This window comes from Otolemur garnettii, unplaced genomic scaffold, assembly GCF_000181295.1.
Source record: "Otolemur garnettii isolate 467f Iridium unplaced genomic scaffold, OtoGar3 scaffold00001, whole genome shotgun sequence".
NCBI lineage: Eukaryota > Metazoa > Chordata > Mammalia > Primates > Galagidae > Otolemur > Otolemur garnettii.
Genome location: NW_003852396.1, coordinates 47,308,939 through 47,325,820, shown reverse-complemented (window position 1 = coordinate 47,325,820; position 16,882 = coordinate 47,308,939). Strand labels below are relative to the sequence as shown.

Below are 16,882 nucleotides of genomic sequence, written 5' to 3'. Positions count from 1 at the left end.
GAAGTGAGACCCACTCCAACCAGCACAGTGTCACCAGAGCCAGGGAGCCAGCCTGGCGCCAAGGTGCACTGGCCAAGACTATGATACAGGCTCTGAGGACAGCCAGGGGCCCTGGCACCATGCCCCCACCCCTTCTCCAGGACAGGCACGTGCCACACAGGCAGTCAAGCAGGATAGCCAATGGCCCTTGGTTTTTATTTTTTTTTCACATGGGCAGTATAGGATGGAGTTTTCCCATCCTTGCTCCCTTTGCATTGAATGTGCCTTGGGTCTTATGACCCCAGAGTGTCATTAGAGCCCCCTCTTCTTGCTCCTAGTGCAGGAGGGGCAGGGAGGAAAGCTCTGGGAGTATGTATGTTAGGGGGAGGGGTTCCAGCTCTCTGAGCCAGACTCAGCACCCCCTCAGCAGCTCCCTAAGGCCCTCTCCCTTTGAGACTTTGACAGCAGGACAGAGACATACGGCAGAGAAAGACATAGGCAGGCTGAGAGACAGACTAAACACACACTAACACACAAGAGACACAGAGACACACACAGGCTGGCCCCTTCCTTTGGCATGATTCACCCTAGCCCTGGGGACAGGGTCTCAGGGTAGTAGTATGAGGCCTGAGTTTTGGACTGGCCTATGAGAGATGGGGCCAACTTGAATCCTTTGGTACCCCTAGCTCCCCGACCAAAGAAGTTCCCTCTCCTGCCTGGCCTGGACAGATGCCCCTTCACCTTCCCACCCACCACTTAGAGATTAAGATTGTTCAAGTAACAAGGATAGAAGGAGGAAAGAGTGACCTGGACTCTAGTCCAATCTTCCCAACCAGGGGCCTGTGAGAAGGACTTCAAACCCCAAGGCTGGGTCATATCAGGATAGATTTCTCCTGTCTCTTCTTCAAACTCTGTATAGATCAAAAGTAGGAGTGGGTGAACCCAGCACTGCCATTGGTCCTAGGCATATGAGATAGAGTCAGATTCTTCCACCTAATAAGGGAAGGGGTAGGGTGTCAAGAAACTGAGCACCATCACCCTCCAAGGGGGCTTTGACGGTCCTGATGGGGTAGAGGTGGGGAAATTCCTACTTCTGACTCCAGCAAGGTATAAGGCTGACTCTTTTAGCTCACAGCATTGTCCTGGACCACTAGCTTTGCTAAGGAGATTCTTTTCCTTCTTACCCCCCTCAAACTTGTGAACTCCCCCACGAGGTACCTGCTGCCCCAGGCTGGCACTGCAGCCATCCTGATCCAGCTCCTGCAGGTTCCTAGGGTCTGGACCCCAGCCCCAGGAGGAGAGAGGGGTGACCAGACCCTGGCACCTCAGTTGGCCTTGCTTAGTCTATAGTCTTCCACGGGATCCCGGCTCTCAACAGCTGACAGAGCGATGAGCATCTGGGCAGCGTAGTAAGTGGACATGATGAGTGCCCGCGAGTAGGGCACGGGAAAGCAGAATTTGTTGAGGGCAATGGTCATGTCTGAGATGATAAAGAGCACTGCACCACTGCCAGCCGCCAGCTCAGTCCAGCGCCAGGCTGCCCCATCCAGCCGCAGCCCTGCCATAGCTCGCCAGCCCATGAAGCCGATAAGGGCCACATAGACACCCACCAGGTAGGTGAAGGCACCTGAGAGGCCTGGGTAGAGGAGGGCATAGCACAGGCCCGATAGCACTGCCATCACCAGACCTGTCCGAAGAGCCAATGGCCGCATACCAAAGGCTGAAGCGTAGAACATGTGGGTCACAGCAAACATCAGCAGACCTGGGAGTGAGAAGGGATAAAGGATGCTGAAGGCAGGATTGGTAAGGAATGAGTAATAGGGTAGGGGTGGAGTGGAGTGTTTGGGATAGCCCAGGAGCTTTGCCTCGGGAGTAACAGGGGTGGGAAGATCCACAAAAGTAATGGCCATCACCCTCATACCCCTGAAGAACTCTAGAACTGATCAGGAGGTCAGCCTCTAACAGAGGCCATCATAGTCCCTGAGCACAGAAACCCTTGGATTCCCCATATTCTGGTTCAAAAGCTCTGTCCCCAAATCTTTGCCCCCCCCCAACCCTCTACCCTCCACACCCACAACCCCTCCCAGGTAGCTAGTAGGGCCACTAACCATGCACAAAGTATCCTTGATCCTGCCAGATGAGGAAGGCATCACCTACAGCAGAGAAGACAAGCCCCACAAAGATGCGGGTGGCACTGGGGTGGGCCAGCAGGAATCCTAGGCCATGGGCCAGAAGGAAGAGCCAGAGACAGAAGATAGGCAGGCACTTGATGAGGGCACTGACCCACGATGGGCTGGACGAGGGCAGCCAGAGCACAAAATACACGCAGGTGGCCTTGAAGAAGGGCACCAATTTGGGTCCCTCACTCTTCACCTAGAGAACACAGGACAAGTACAGCGCTCACAGGAGTTTTCAGATCCAGCACCCTCAGCTTGGGTATCTACCCAGAGACAGGTCCACCCCCACTCACCTCACCCCACAACCCCCATCTCACTTCCACCTCCAAGCAGGGAAGATCGACACAGAGAAACCCAGCCTGGCCTGTCCCAACCAGCCAGCAGGATGTGAACAAACCTATCACCACCATGAGGCTCATTTTATTAGGAGGGGGATGGGCTCCACTATTTTTGCTACCTGTGTCCACTCTTGGCCTGGGGCTTGGCCAGAATGGTTAATCACTGGGCAGCAAACAAATCCTAGGATACTGTCCCCTTCTGCAGCCCAAGGCTTCTCCCTCCCTGTCCCTGTCCTTTCCCTCCCCAGGCCCCCCTCTCTGCCAGGATCAGCCCCCAACTGTCTAAAGTGGAGTGAAGTCAGCAGGAAACCACAAGAAACGCCCTGACTGGCGAGCTCGTGATTCTTAGTGGTGGGGCCAGGGCACAGGCTTAGGGCCCTGGCAACACCAGGTGAGTGCCAGGAATGTGGGAGGGTGAGCAATGCCAACTACCTCAACCCTCAAGCCCTCTCCTCCTCAATCAGTCTGCTCTTCCGCCACCAGTCCATCAGCCCCAGCCTAAAGGTGGCATCAAGGGCAAGAAAGGTGCTAGGGATGCTGGCCAGATAATGAACCCCTAAGTTGGAAGCAAGAAAACTGTCCCTGAAACACTAGAGATTTCAGAGACTGGGGGGAGTGTGTGTGTGTGTCAGTCAGTCTCATTTCCCAGAGAATAAGAGCAACCCAAGGCACACCAGAAAGACAGGAAGGGGGGAGGGGTTCTCTTACCAACTTCTGATCTGGAGCCAGCCAACAGACTGGGAGGAGATGGAGAACTGAGAGGGGGAAGTTAGAGCAGCTGACTTGGTCTCAGGCAGATTAGGGGGAGGGCAGCTAAAGAAAGGTTGTACCGGCTCGGCGCCTATAGCTCAACAGGCTAGGGCGCCAGCCACGTACACCTAAGGTGGCGGGTTCGAATCCCCAGCCCGGACCCGCCAAACAACAATGACGGCTGCAACCAAAAAATAGCCGGGCGTTGTGGCGGGCGCCTGTGGTCCCAGCTACTTGGGAGGCGGAGGCAGGAGACTCGCTTGAGCCCAGGAGTTGGAGGTTGCTGTGAGCTGTAATGCCACAGCACTCTACCCAGGGGGACAGCTGGAGGCTCTGTCTCAAAAAAAAAAAAAAAGAAAAAAGAAAGGTTGTACCCAAGGCCATTGCAGGCAGAGTCCAAGCTGTGGGAGAAGGCTGCTGCAAATGTTTTGAATCTGTGACCTCTGAACCTCCTTTCCTTGGGCTGCTAGTATAGGGTCACTGAGGGTGACATGGAGCAGCTGGGGTTCCCTGGTAACACACATTCTGCCCAAAATGATTGTACCTCTGGCTGGATGAGCTGTCCAGCACAGGGCTCTGAGGACACACTCCCAGACAACAGAAGATACCTAAGGATGGATCAGACTGTAATGGGGGCGGTTAGGAAGAGATAGATGAGTGGGTCCAGAATCCAATCCTACCCTTGCTCTGCCCATGGAAATTCTCCCATTAAGGCTGGTCAGGGTGAGGGCACTATCAGGGAAGGTGGCTGGAGGGGATGCCACCCGCACAATCCCCATCATCCACCTGCCAGCCCTTGGGAGCATCAAAGTCAGCTCCATCCCCTCCCTCGGACCTATATTTTCTAGGAGAAACCGGCAGTAGCTGGGGAGACCTTAACAGTCAGAACCTAGCACTGGAAAAGGGTGGGTAGATGAGATAAAGGTTGGAGTTGTGAAGTCTGAAAAGGATAAGGCATCCACAGAGAATGACCCAGAGCATTTGCAGCGCTGCTTTAGACTCAGGGTTGTCCTCCGACTTGTTTATTAGGAAGGAGAGGAAACAAACTTGGGACAGGATTCCCAAGAGGTCCCTGTCGCCCTCTTGGCCCACTATCCTCTCCCACGCCTCCCTGTGTTCTGCGTACACAGAACCTGCCGTCAGGCTGCAGTCCTCTCCCTACCCCGGCTGCGACCCCGCGGACTGGTGCCAGAGACAGAGAGATCAACAAAGTCACGCTTCCGAGTCACGTGGCCAATGTTTTCCTCCCTCCTGCGGACGGGCTGGGGGCGCGCGGAGGGGCGCGCAGGTCTGAGGAGCAGGGGGCCGTGACAGCGCCCGCCTCTCACCGAGGACGCCGGCCGCCTCAGACCTCTGCCCCTCCTCGGCCCCCAGCACCTTGGCCTGCCGGAGCCCAGTCGCCAGGCCAGTGGGCTCCCGCCGCGCCGGACACTGACTAGCTCGCTCGCTCACTCACCACAGTGACTGGGGACACCATGGCGGCAGCGGCGGCTGGCACCCCGCTCCGGGCTGCAACGGCCAGAACGCGCCCGCGGCTAGGTGAGCAGGCGACGACGTTACAAAGCCTCAGGGTGACGGACAATACCTCCTGAGCTCCCGGCTCTCGGGGTTCTATCTGTGAAACGTACGACGTCACCGCGGCCACGGCCAATGAGCGGGCCAGAGCCCAGAGGGGCGGGGCCCGGCTGGTGTCGCCGGCCAGGCCCCCCGGCCTCTACCAGCAGAAAAGAGGCTTCTCCCAGGGGCGGAGGCGGGCCCACTAGGCCACGCCCCCCGGGAGGCCGTACCAAGGCATCCACAAACGTGACGGTGACCCCAGTGCCTGAGTAAGGACCCAGCTTGGCTGAAGGACAAACACATTCCTATCCAGAACGCGCAGCGACACACATTTTCTCATGAACCAGGAGCAAAAGGCAAAGACAAATTCGTTTCAGCCTTTACAAATGTACTCCATGCAGACAGAATTGCAATTAGACCCACAACCTTCACTGTGTGGACACACTGCGGTCAACAGACACATACATAGATACACAGTAGTCAAAGATCTACAGTTGTTAACATTTACACATGCAGAATCACAATTGCCCTTAGGCACTAAACAAGTACACAAGCACAAAACCGAACAACCAAGTTGATGCACATCCTTCAACATTAGAACAGAGACATACAGGCAAGCAGCAGCCCATATATGTTAATCCTAACATACAGAATGCCAAAAAAAAGTATATACTTTTTAAGAAATGAAAAAACTGTATTAAATTTGTAATACGGGCGACGCCTGTGGCTCAGTGGGTAGGGTGCCGGCACCATATACTGAGGGTGGTGGGTTCAAACCCTGCCCCCGTCAAACTGCAACAAAAAAATAGCCAGGCGTTGTGGCAGACGCCTCTAGTCAGTCCCAGCTACTTACTCAGGAGGCTGAGGCAAGAGAATCGCCTACGCCTAGGAGTTGGAGGTTGCAGGGAGCTGCATGACGCCACGTCACTCCACCAAGGGCGATAAAGTGAGACTCTGTCTCTACAAAAAAAAGAAAAAAAAAAATTGTAATACTCAAGTCACATTAGACTTCAATTACAAGTTTACAATAGGTGCTCAACGTGCTTGTATTCATTGTTTATCAGTATATATTGAGTATTACAATTTCAATACAGTTTTTTCCTTTCTTAAAATGTGTATACATTCTTTTGGCACCCTCTGTACCAGCAAACACAAACACTCGATTGCCCCTAGGCACATACCTCTCACAACTCAGAATCAACACATATGTGACTAGAACATGCCAAGAATTACAGACAGGCTGACTGGAACATACTTAAGCACTCAAAGGAATGTGAACTAACTTTGTCAAAAATACATCATTGTAAGTACGTTTAATGTTGATTTTACATAGGTACCCAGCACATTTGGAACTGTGCATCTTCCAAATCACTGCAGTTACATGGGTGGACTGGTAGGTGGTCAAATGGACTTGAATCTAGACCCAGTCTTGCTATTTCCATGCTGTGAGATTGGGTGGGTCACTTCCCCTTTCTGGCCTTGATTTCCTCACAATTAAGTTGGGTAGGTGGTTTCTAAGGTTCTGCCCACCCCGATGTGTGTAAGATAGGGAAGAGGAAGAGCTGCTGGTTTTAGGAAATTTAAGTCTAGACTTCCTGGAGGTGGAGATTTCAGATTCATCTCAAAGAATGGGTGAGTGGTCTGGGATCTGCTGTAGACAGACGGTAGCTGTGTTTCTGGCTGTAGGAATTGGGGGTAATGGGGTGACCAGAGTTTCAAACATCCTGGAATGGTGACACAAGCTGTAGTGCTGGACCTCAGCCGTATGATGACCCAGGTGAGACCTACAGGCTAAAGTTTGCTGTGAGCCCCTCCCACAATGTGCCTCTTCCTTTTATTTTTGGGCCCTACCAAGCTTTCCCTAAAGCCTGTGCCGTTATCTGACACTCCCTTAAAGAAGAGTCATCCTTTTCTAGTGACAGAATTGACTACTAGATATTCAGAGCCTGGTGTTGATACCGGAATTTCACTCTTCAGTAGGTCCTTAGTCTCGGGGATTCGAAGAATGAACCCACAGACCACAGATCAGTGGTTAAATAGGATTTTTATTCAAGTTAGAAAGGAATACAGAAAAGCACCAGAGCTTCTGGAATGGGGACTTCCTCGGGAGTCTCCGCTTGGGCTCTTTTATCTAGGGGTCTTAAGGCTAGAGGATTACACATGGCTGGAGGGCAAGATTATTAGGTCCTTTACAGTCTTTGTCCCTAAGAAGGAATGAAGGTGTGTGCTCCTACCCAAGGTGGAACCACCCAAAAAACCATCACAGGCTTTGTTCATGATCTTATCAGAGCCCAGAGGGTATGTCCCAATAAAGGCACTCGCTTGTGCCTGGAAATGGGGGTCTGACCTCTGAGCTCACCTGGGCCTAGAGAATGGGGGGGCTCCTTGTCTAGCCCTGAGTAGTGGAATCCTGTATCAGTGTGATAAGGATGAGAGTGAAGTTTTGGGATGAGGGTCACTCGGAGTCTTCTTCCCACCCCTACCAGCTCCCGGCTCCACGGAGTTCTAGGGGTCAATGAACTTTCCCTGGTCTGTTTTCTTTCCAGGTGGGGGCTGTGAGGAGAATCACCTTATCAGAATGGAGGACTAGAATTGCTGCCACTATGGCTTTGCCATACATATACATACACACATACACCCCTACAAAGTGTGCTGCCTGAAAAGAACACTGGATTAAGGAGTTAGATACACTGTACTTAGTACTAGTCCTTCCTTCTTTACGACTTACTACTTACTATAGTTGTATAATTGAGCACATCACTCCATCTTTGGAGTCCCAGTCTCTTCATCAAACAAATGGAGGAATAGGGCCAGATGATAGGTGCAAACATTCTAGTTTTCCAACCAAACACTTACATCATCTAAGGGATAGTTCTCAAATTAGAGAGTGGCCACATCAGGGCATCTTTTTCATTTCATAAACTTTACTTTATCTGGCTATAAAAATCAGAAGGTGAACTATTTCAGTGGTTCTCAACAAGTGGTACCTACCAATATTTATTTGAGCTTTTTAAAAATATAAATATCCTTGTCCCACCCCAGACTACTAACTCAGTGGCACAGATTTTAATAACCTTGCACACACTAATACCTAAATATACAAAAACATAAAATCTAATTGTCATACACAGGGTTCAAGTCAATGCTTTATTACTTTTTTTTTTTTTTTTGAGACAGAGCCTCAAGCTGTCCCCCTGGGTAGAGTGCCGTGGCATCACAGCTCACAGGAACCTCCAACTCCTGGGCTCAAGTGAGTCTCTTGCCTCTCCCCCCCAAGTAGCTGGGACCACAGGCGCCTGCCACAATGCCCAGCCATTTTTTTGGTTGCAGCCATCATTGTTGTTCTGGCGGGCTCGGGCTAGATTCGAACCCGCCACCTTAGGTGTATGTGGTTGGCACCTTAGCCACTTGAGCCACAGGCGCCAAGCCAATGCTTTATTACTTAACACAAACTAATCATATATTAGATTGCTCACAAAACAGAGGCATTTCCTCCATATGCTTGCTGTTCTGTATTTGCATTCCCATCACCAAGATTCATTCTTAGCCCTTCTCCACCTCGGAGCCTGAGCCCTGTGGACTGTATCGGTAGGGCTCGCCAGGGCTCTGGTTTCCCGTTGAGCTCAACTAATGGGACAGAGACAGATTTCAGAGTAGGATGAGGCCTTCTGGACTAGGCTGAGATTTGGGCAGTGGTTGTGCCCTTTCATGGCTATGGTTCCATGCTCCTTCCCTATACACTTCAGGCCTGGACTGGTAACAGCTTCCCACTTTTGCTAATCTTTAGGCGCCTCTTCATCTATAGCTGGCTTTTTTTAACCCTGCTCACATTTCTGCAAATAGTCATTAAATTATTTTCAGTTAAATAAATTCTTCAATGTGCCAGCACCCTAACTAATAAAGGTACCAACAAAACAGAGGTACTAACCCTTTCCCGCCTCCCGCAAAAAAAAAAAAAAAAAAAGAGAGATTGTCCTAACTTCATTCATATGAGTAATATTTTTTGTTTCAAAAATAAACTTTTTTTTTTAACTATTCCATATATTTTTTGAATTGCACATTGCAGGAGCCAGAGAGTGGCACAGGACTGTCTGAAAATTGGCATTTTGTCCTTTCTATAGGAAATGGTAGCAATCAACATTCCTTCCTTTCTAACTTATTAGGATGGTCTTTTTCACACAGCTTCACAGTTTTCTCTTTGCTTGTCTGTCTCCTTTATAACAATGTGAGCCCATTCACTCATTCATTCATCTAACAAGTGTTTACTCTGCACTTAACATGTGCTAGCCACTGTGTTGGTGCTGGGGTCTAAAATATTGAGTGAAATATAGTCTCTGTCCTCATGGAGCTCACTGTTCACTTCAGGCAGGCAAGTAAACAATTATGTGATGTGGCAGCTTAAATAACTAAGGTATGAAGGTATGACTCATAAAAAGATATCAGAAAGCCAGTTATGGTGGCTCACACCTGCAATCCTAGCACTCTGGGAGGCTGAGGCAGGTGGATTGCTTGAGCTCAGGAGTTTAGACCAGCCTGAGCAAAACTGAGACCCTGTCTCTACTAAAAATAGAAAAACTGAGGCCAAAGGATCTCTTTAGCCCAAGAGTTGGAGGTTGCTGTGAGCTATGACGCCCCGGCACTCTACCCAGGGTGACAGCTTGAGATTCTATCTCCAAAAAAAAAAAAAAAAAAAGGCATCAGAATTATCTAGAGCATTTGAGAAAGTGGGGGATAAATCTGGAAGGATAAGTTGGTCTTCACTGAGCAGATGCCTGGATATGATATTCTCAGCAGAGGGAATTGTGTGTTTACATAAAAGTGCAAGAGACACACAGAATTCAGGAAAATAGCCTGTAGTGCTGGAGTAAGCCGGAGAGTGAAAATGTGAAACTAGAGAAGTAGGTGTAAGCCAGGTCAAGAAAGGTCTTGAATGTTCTACTAAGGCATTTGGATTTGACTTAGTAGATGACAATAAGCCAATTTTCTTCTATTCCTTAGCCTCTCTGACTGTTCCCCGCTCTCACACACCAGAGACATGGGCAATACATAGAAATTGTGACCTACCATCATTCTGGGCTTGCCTTGCTACCTCCTACGAGGTTTCTTCTAACTCAGTGGCCTCCTCCATCTCTGAACCCTGTCATTTTGCCACATGATGCTTTTTCCTCATTTAGTTGGCCCTACTTGAAATTGTAATCCAGCTACCTTATTCCTGACCTGCTGCTGGGTCTCAGCTAATTTCTGTCTGTTTCAGACCTCCAGAACACTTACAACCCACCCTCAGAGTCCCTACCTCTACCCCCACTCCACTCCCACTGCACTGGGGAAGAAATCAGAAATGTTAAAGAAGGGGTGACTAGGTCAGATGTTTTGATACCAGTGTGGGGGGGGGGGTGGTTGATGAGTTGTTGGAAGTGAGCTGTGTGTCAAGTGGAGGTATTTGGGAGGAGCTAAGTACAAATCTAGAGCTAAGACCCAGGAGTGAAGATTTGGAAATCACAGGCATACTGAAAGCTATTGGGATATGACTAACTCAGGAGGAATCTTGAGGGAGAAAAGGGTCAGGCCAAGCACTTGGGGTAAGGGGATTACCTTTAAGGGAATGGCAGAAAAAGAACAGGAAGGAAACAAACACGCAGGTAAACAGATATGCTAAGGATGTATTTGGCACACCCAGATATACCCAAATCTGAGTACACTCACAGAGTAAGAGACAGGCATACCCAGAGTACCATGTTTACACAGATCATCTGTGATTTTTGCGGTTTTGTTCCCTGCTTTTAGAGTGTGTGACAGATGCTGGTTCTGCTTCCCCATTGTGGTGGGCCTGAAGATTTGGGGGGTATTTTTGGTTTTGTTTTTCTCTTATTTTTAAGTTTATTGTAGAATCAAAATATTGACAGCTGGAGCAGTCCAAAGTTTTGAAGACAGAAGGTCGGCTCGGCTCAAGCAGCTAAGGCACCAGCCACATACACCTAAGGTGGCGGGTTCGAATCCCCAGCCCGGGCCGCCAAACAACAATGATGGCTGCAACCAAAAAATGGCCAGGCGTTGTGGCAGGCGCCTGTAGTCCCAGCTACTTGGGAGGCTGAGGCAGGAGACTCGCTTGAACCCAGAAGTTGGAGGTTGCTGTGAGCGTGATGCCATGGCACTCTACCCAGGGGGATAGTTTGAGGCTCCGTCTCAAAAAAAAAAAAAAAAAAGACAGAAGGTCATAAGTCATCTCCATTACTGACTCTGTGGCCCATGGTCCATGGTCTGTGTAAGGTTCCACATCCTCAACCCCAGCCTGGGTGTTCCTACAGGTCCTTCCTCTTCTTTCAGCATCCAGGAATCAGCCTAGGAAAACCAAATCCTAGCACCACCCATCCTCTAAAGACATCCATTCCAGAAGGCCTCTGTCATGCTAGAGCCATCTTGGGTCAGGTAGGTGAGCCCTGGATTGGCCAATGTGGCCCATGATGCCCAGCCTGCTCCTGAAGGAACTAAGAAAAGGACAAAGATTTTAGTAGAACTACTCTTCCATATACTTAGAGCTAAATTTTGATGCTATCTTGAGATAATATGTAGGGCAGTATCACTGCAAGCATTCTGGGCTCTCTGGTTAGCCTCTGGGCGTGGGGTAAAACTGGGTTTAAAGCTCTTCATTTACTCTGTGGCCTTGGCAAATTATTTAACTTCTGTAAGTCTCAGTTTCCTTTTCTATAAAATACCAAACCTTGCAGGGGTGGTGTGGAAGGAAGTATGTCAATGCCTATGCCATGTCTAGCACAGTCCCTCACCTATGAGATGCTTGTCAGGTTTTGAGACACTAACTATAAAGCACCCAAGCCAAGGGTCTCCTGATAGGGTTCAACACCAGGGATGCCACAGGAGGAATCTCTTGTAGTGGGGTGTGTGGGATTAGATGGCCTCTAACATCCAAGCCTCAGAGTTCCAGGCTCTGTGAAATCCAAGTGTTTGCGAAATCCTTATGTCATAATCTTGTAAGCGCAGTATTCTCACTGACTCCAGTCCCTTCCACCCCAACCCCATCCAGACCCTAAGCTCTCTAGGGTACACCTTTGGGTTGCTCCTTTCCCAGAGTTGGGAAGTTAATAGGAGGAAATAGCAATAAGAAAGAAATGTCTGGGGGTTGGGCAGGAGAATAGCCTTCAAGAAAAAAAAAAAAAAAAGAACACTTAGAAAATCCCAGCCATCAGGCCTCAGGACCCTGAATTATCAATTTTCTCCTCAACATTAGTACCTGAGGACTATTCTTAGGATAACAAGCCAGAGTAGACCTCCCTGTCTCTTCCTCTCAGTGACCCCATTTTGTCATACAGACAATCTCTCCTGTCCAGACCCTTTCTCTCATTAAGCTCACTCAGATACAATCATTGACCCATGTAACTGGTATTTATTAACCACTTACAACAAATCAGGTTGTACTTGTGACACAGACATGAACAAAGACTTTCCCAATCCTCACAGACCTCACCGTCCTGCAGGAAAAATCAACAAAATGACTATGGCTTTAGCTTCCCACCTCCACCCTGCCTGCCTCTCCTCACATCTCCCAAGACCAGAAAAACTGGCAGGGATTGTGAGAGCTGGCTGGGCCTTTGAAGAGATTCCTCCCAATAGACCAGACCAGAAGTAGACCAAAGGACAGTGAGGCTGAGGCACCCTGTGATGAGGTCAGGACATTTATTTGTGTTACCTCTGTCTCCAGACCTTTTCCTACTCCAGCTTGGCTTCCTGCCTCTCATCCGGAGAAGTGTGAGCTCTGGGAACATGTAATAACTTGTGTATTGCAATAAGGCTTTAACTGCAAATGAAAAAGCTGGCCTTGTGACCATAGTCCTCTCCCTCCCTCCATTCCTAATGGCTCCCACGCTGGCCAGCACAGCTGGGAAGAGGGAAGGCAGTGGGCAAGTTCCCCATCCCTCTCTGCCAAGAACTGATAAATCAACCATTCTTTTTATTAACGCACTTCCATACACCACCACCCCACACCCTACAACAAGCATCTGAACCTCTGTTGTTTGCAGTGGTATTATGAATGATCTCCACTTGCCACGGGGAGAGCCAGTCAAGGAAACAGGCTCCCACTGAGGAAGAGGGATTTCGTTGAAAGCAATAATAACCACATTTCAAGATTTCCAGAATCAGGCAAATTTTAAGAAACCCTTGACACTGAACCAGGGTTGACTATGTTTTTTTTATTTTACCGAGTAAGAATGTTATAAAAGGAAAACAAACTGTCAACTGCCATCACCATCACTTCGTAATAGAAAAGATACTTTAACCCTAAAAATGAAGAAAACAATCTCAGAATTGAGGTCAATCTTTTAAATAGACTTCAGCATAGTGAAAAGAGTTGCAGTGCTTTTATTTTTCCCATTTCTCCTAGGCTTGGCAAAATCATCATCAGGGACCATCAGCAGTTTGCCGATGGGCATTTGGCAGTTAGAATGAGGCACACAGCCGAGAGGCCCGTCAATGGCAGGTGTGGGGAGGCAGCCAGGTGTCATGGAAAGAACTTTGGAGGCTAGTCATTCCTGGTTCAAATCCTGGCAGCGATAATTTTTCCTGGGCAAGTGAATGAATCTTTCTGAGCCTCAATTTCCTTCAAAACGGGGAGATGAGTAATTCAGAGAGTTTTTGCAAAAATTAAATGAGAGGTTTGGTGCCTGTGGCTCAAGCAGCTAAGGCGCCAGCTACATACACCTGAGCTGGCGGGTTCAAATCCAGCCCGGGCCTGCCAAACAACAATGATGGCTGCAACCAAAAAATAGCCAGGCGTTGTGGCGGGCACCTGTAGTCCCAGCTACTTGGGAGGTGGAGGCAGGAGACTTGCTTGAGCCCAGGAGTGGGAGGTTGCTGTGATCTGTGATGCCATAGCACTCTACCCAGGGTGACAGTTTGAGGCTCTGTCTCAAAAAAAAAAAAAGAATTAAATGAGAAAGGTATATAACACTGAACTATAAGGCACATGATACTTAATAAGTGTTTAGTAAACTGTTTTCCTTCCTTTGAGGAAACTTAAATTCAAAGTTGACTTTTATCTTCCTGGAATGACTTGGACTTGGTCTTTTCTGAAAATAAGTGGGGCTTCTCAACATTCACAAACTATGGCGTGCATCAGAATCACTTAGGAAGCTTGTTAACCATACAGGTGACCAAACTTCACCCAACAGCTTCTGATGCAAGGGCTTTAGGGTGGGGCCCTGACACCTGTATTTTAACAAGCTTTTCAAGTGATTCACATACAGAACTTCTGCACTAGACTATAACCTCATTGAGCCATTCATCAAATAAGCACGTGCTAGGTGCTGAGCAAAGAGAAAGAAGAAAACAATGTATTTTTCGAAGTGCCAGTGCCTAGCACAGGTCCTGGCACATGTGACCACTTATTAGTTATTAAATAATGGCCTTTAAAGAGGTACATCTTATGGGAGACACAGATATAGGAATCAATAAATCAATACATAAAGTAGGCACCAAGGAAAGCGTAGCCAGAGGGAACTAATGCCACCGGCAGAGGGAGATGTCTGAGAAGGCTTCCTAGGGAAGGTGCCATCTAACAGCTACAAGATAGGCAGGGTTTGCCAGCCAGAGTAGTGCATTGGCTCTGTCATAAATCCTATGAAGTTATGCACAACATCTGGACGCAGACTTCTTCACCAGGAATTTATGGGTTTTTTTGTTTGGTTGGTTGGTTTTTTGTAGTTTTTTGCCTGGGGCTGGATTTGAACCCTCCACCCCCGGCACATGGGGTCGGGGACCCACTCCTTGAGGCACAGGCGCCACCCAGGAATTTATGGTTTTGAGTTTGAAGCCTTTCACAGTTTCTTCTATAACAACGATGTCATTTTCAATGTTCTTCCATTGAAAGTGGAAGAACTTTCACTTTCAATGTTCTTCCATTCTTTCTTATACGATGTTCTCTTTATGGAGGTTTCCTTCCACGGTGTTGACAATCCTTTTCATAGAGTACTGTGTGTGATGAGCCTGAAAAAGCCCTTATGTCCCTCTTATCTAGAGGCTAAATAGAGATCTTATGTTTGAGGGCAAGGCAGCCACTTTGACACCTTTAGTGTTGAACTCCTGGAGTTCTGAGTAGCCAGGGGCAATGTCCAATATCAAAAGCACTTTAAAAAGCAACCCCTTACTGGCAAGGCACTTCCTGACTTCAAGTACAAAGCATGGATGGAACCAGCTAAGAAAAAGAGTTCTTGGGCAATGCCTGTGGCTCAAAGAGTAAGGCACCAGCCCCACATGCCAGAGGTGGCAGGTTCAAACCCAGCCCTGGCCAAAAACTGCAAAAAAAGAAAAAGAAAGAAAAAGAGTTCTCATTATTCGGGCCTTCTTGTACAACCAAAAGAAAGACTGGCAGCTAGTATTTATCTTTCCCTTTCAAGGCTTTGGCATTATCAGCTTTATAGATAAGGGCATTCCTGATCATGAACCCAAATGCATTTGCATAAAGCAGTAGCCCACCTAGCCCTTCCTGCCTTAAATCCTGGTACTCAGTTCTCTTCCCTACTAATAAATGTCTTTTGTGACTTTTTTCCCCAGAGTAGGGCACTTATATCTGCATTAAAAACCTGTTCAGCCAGATATCCTCTCTCCTCAATGATTTTCTTAATAGCACCTGAGTACTTGTCTGCATCCTCTCGGTTGGCAGAAGCTGCTTCTTCTGTTACCTTGTCAAACCATCCTTTGCTAGCATTAACTTCTCCAGGTTTAGATCCTTCATCCTTTTTTTTTTTTTTGCTCCAAGTTGTCATATAATTTCTGCACTTTTTCTCGAATCATATGTTAGAATCTATAGGTATGCCCTTTTAATAGAATTCCTGCACCCACACAAAAGCTTCATTTTTCAATACAAGAAAAAAAAAGTATTTTGTAAAAAGTGCAAGTTTTTTGCACCTGCTGTCATAGCTGCAGTGACATCTTTGTATATTTCCTTTTCTTTCTTTCTTTTTTTTTTTTTTTTGGTTGCAGCCGTTATTGTGGTCTGGCGGGCCCAGGCTGGATTCGAACCTGCCAGCTTAGGTGTATGTGGCTGACACCTTAGCCGCTTGAGCCACAGGCGCTGAGCCTTTTTTTTTTTTTTCCACTGTTGCACCCCCTGTGGCCCCTATGGCCCTGGTCTTGATCGCTGCAGGAAGGAACCAGGCGTGACATGGATTAGAAGTACAAGCTTGCAGGAGGCGGGCTAACCTTGATTGCAGGGGTAGCCTTGAGCAACCTCCGCACTAGCCCTTTATTGAGACAGTACAAGACAGGTGAGGGGGAGTATTAGACAATGACTACGTGCCTGAGGATCGCCATGGGCTCGGGCTCTTTCTCTGCAAGGAGCACCTGCGGACAAATTGCCCGAGGGTCCACCCCCCAGCTGCAAATCATCTTGCTCAGACGTCTGGCTCTTGGCGTCCCCTACATTTTGACAGAGGTCCTTATGCTGGATTCATTTATCTTGAAATGTTGGGCAAACGTAGCAGCTTACATCAATCTATAGTACATATAAGCAATTGAAGTTTTTCTTACAATGTCATGACTTTCTTCTGCTTCTTGGGAACACTTCCAACATCACTAGTGGCACTTCATATGGGTCTCATGGTATTATTCAAGGTTTGTAGTATTTCACTAAACATAATGAAAAATGCATGAGAACTATGACAGATCACTTTGTACTGCCATATGCAATTTTCTGGAGAGATGGACTGCTCACTCAGAGATGATTAGCATCACACACTGTTTTAAGCAGTTACAACACTTGAGCTTTCTGCAATAGCATTAGAAGGCGGTATGAAATTGTTATACTGGTGCAGTATTTACTACAATTAATTTTATGCAATTATGATTTAAAGCTGCATCTTTACCTTTGCTTACATTTCTCTCAACTTCAAATGGTGCTATGTATGGTCTGTGTTTGTGTTAGGTTTGATACATTTTAACTTTTTCTTTTTTTTTTTGAGACAGAGCCTCAAGCTGTCCCCCTGGGCAGAGTGCTGTGGCATTACAGCTCACAGCAACCTCCAACTCCTGGGCTCAAGCGAGTCTCCTGCCTCCGCCTCCCAAGTAGCTGGG

At 48.1% G+C, this 16,882-nt stretch overlaps 1 protein-coding gene across 2 annotated transcripts; it reads right to left on the bottom strand.

Annotated features, from left to right (window-relative positions):
* Positions 1–164: 164 nt before the first annotated feature.
* On the bottom strand, positions 165–4,854 carry TMEM86A (transmembrane protein 86A). Of its 2 annotated transcripts, XM_012804271.2 has the most exons (4): positions 4,701–4,854; positions 2,088–2,352; positions 1,296–1,741; positions 165–972 (listed from the first exon to the last, which is right to left on the bottom strand). In XM_012804271.2, exons 1-3 carry the CDS (start codon positions 4,719–4,721, stop codon positions 1,305–1,307), a joined length of 723 nt encoding a protein of 240 aa, XP_012659725.1. In that variant the 5' UTR covers positions 4,722–4,854; the 3' UTR covers positions 165–972; positions 1,296–1,304. The 2 variants fall into 2 exon arrangements, with proteins under 2 accessions (XP_012659725.1, XP_003781209.1); XM_003781161.2 differs by having other exon boundaries at positions 165–1,741.
* Positions 4,855–16,882: the final 12,028 nt, after the last annotated feature.

Excerpts from the sequence above, each read along its gene's own strand:
- TMEM86A (XM_003781161.2), bottom strand. The coding sequence starts at position 4,721 with ATGGTGTCCCCAGTCACTGTG. Across the intron at positions 2,353-4,700 it reads TGGTGTCCCCAGTCACTGTG|GTGAAGAGTGAGGGACCCAA; the intron begins GTGAGTGAGCGA and ends TGTGTTCTCTAG. Across the intron at positions 1,742-2,087 it reads TCAAGGATACTTTGTGCATG|GTCTGCTGATGTTTGCTGTG; the intron begins GTTAGTGGCCCT and ends TCTCACTCCCAG.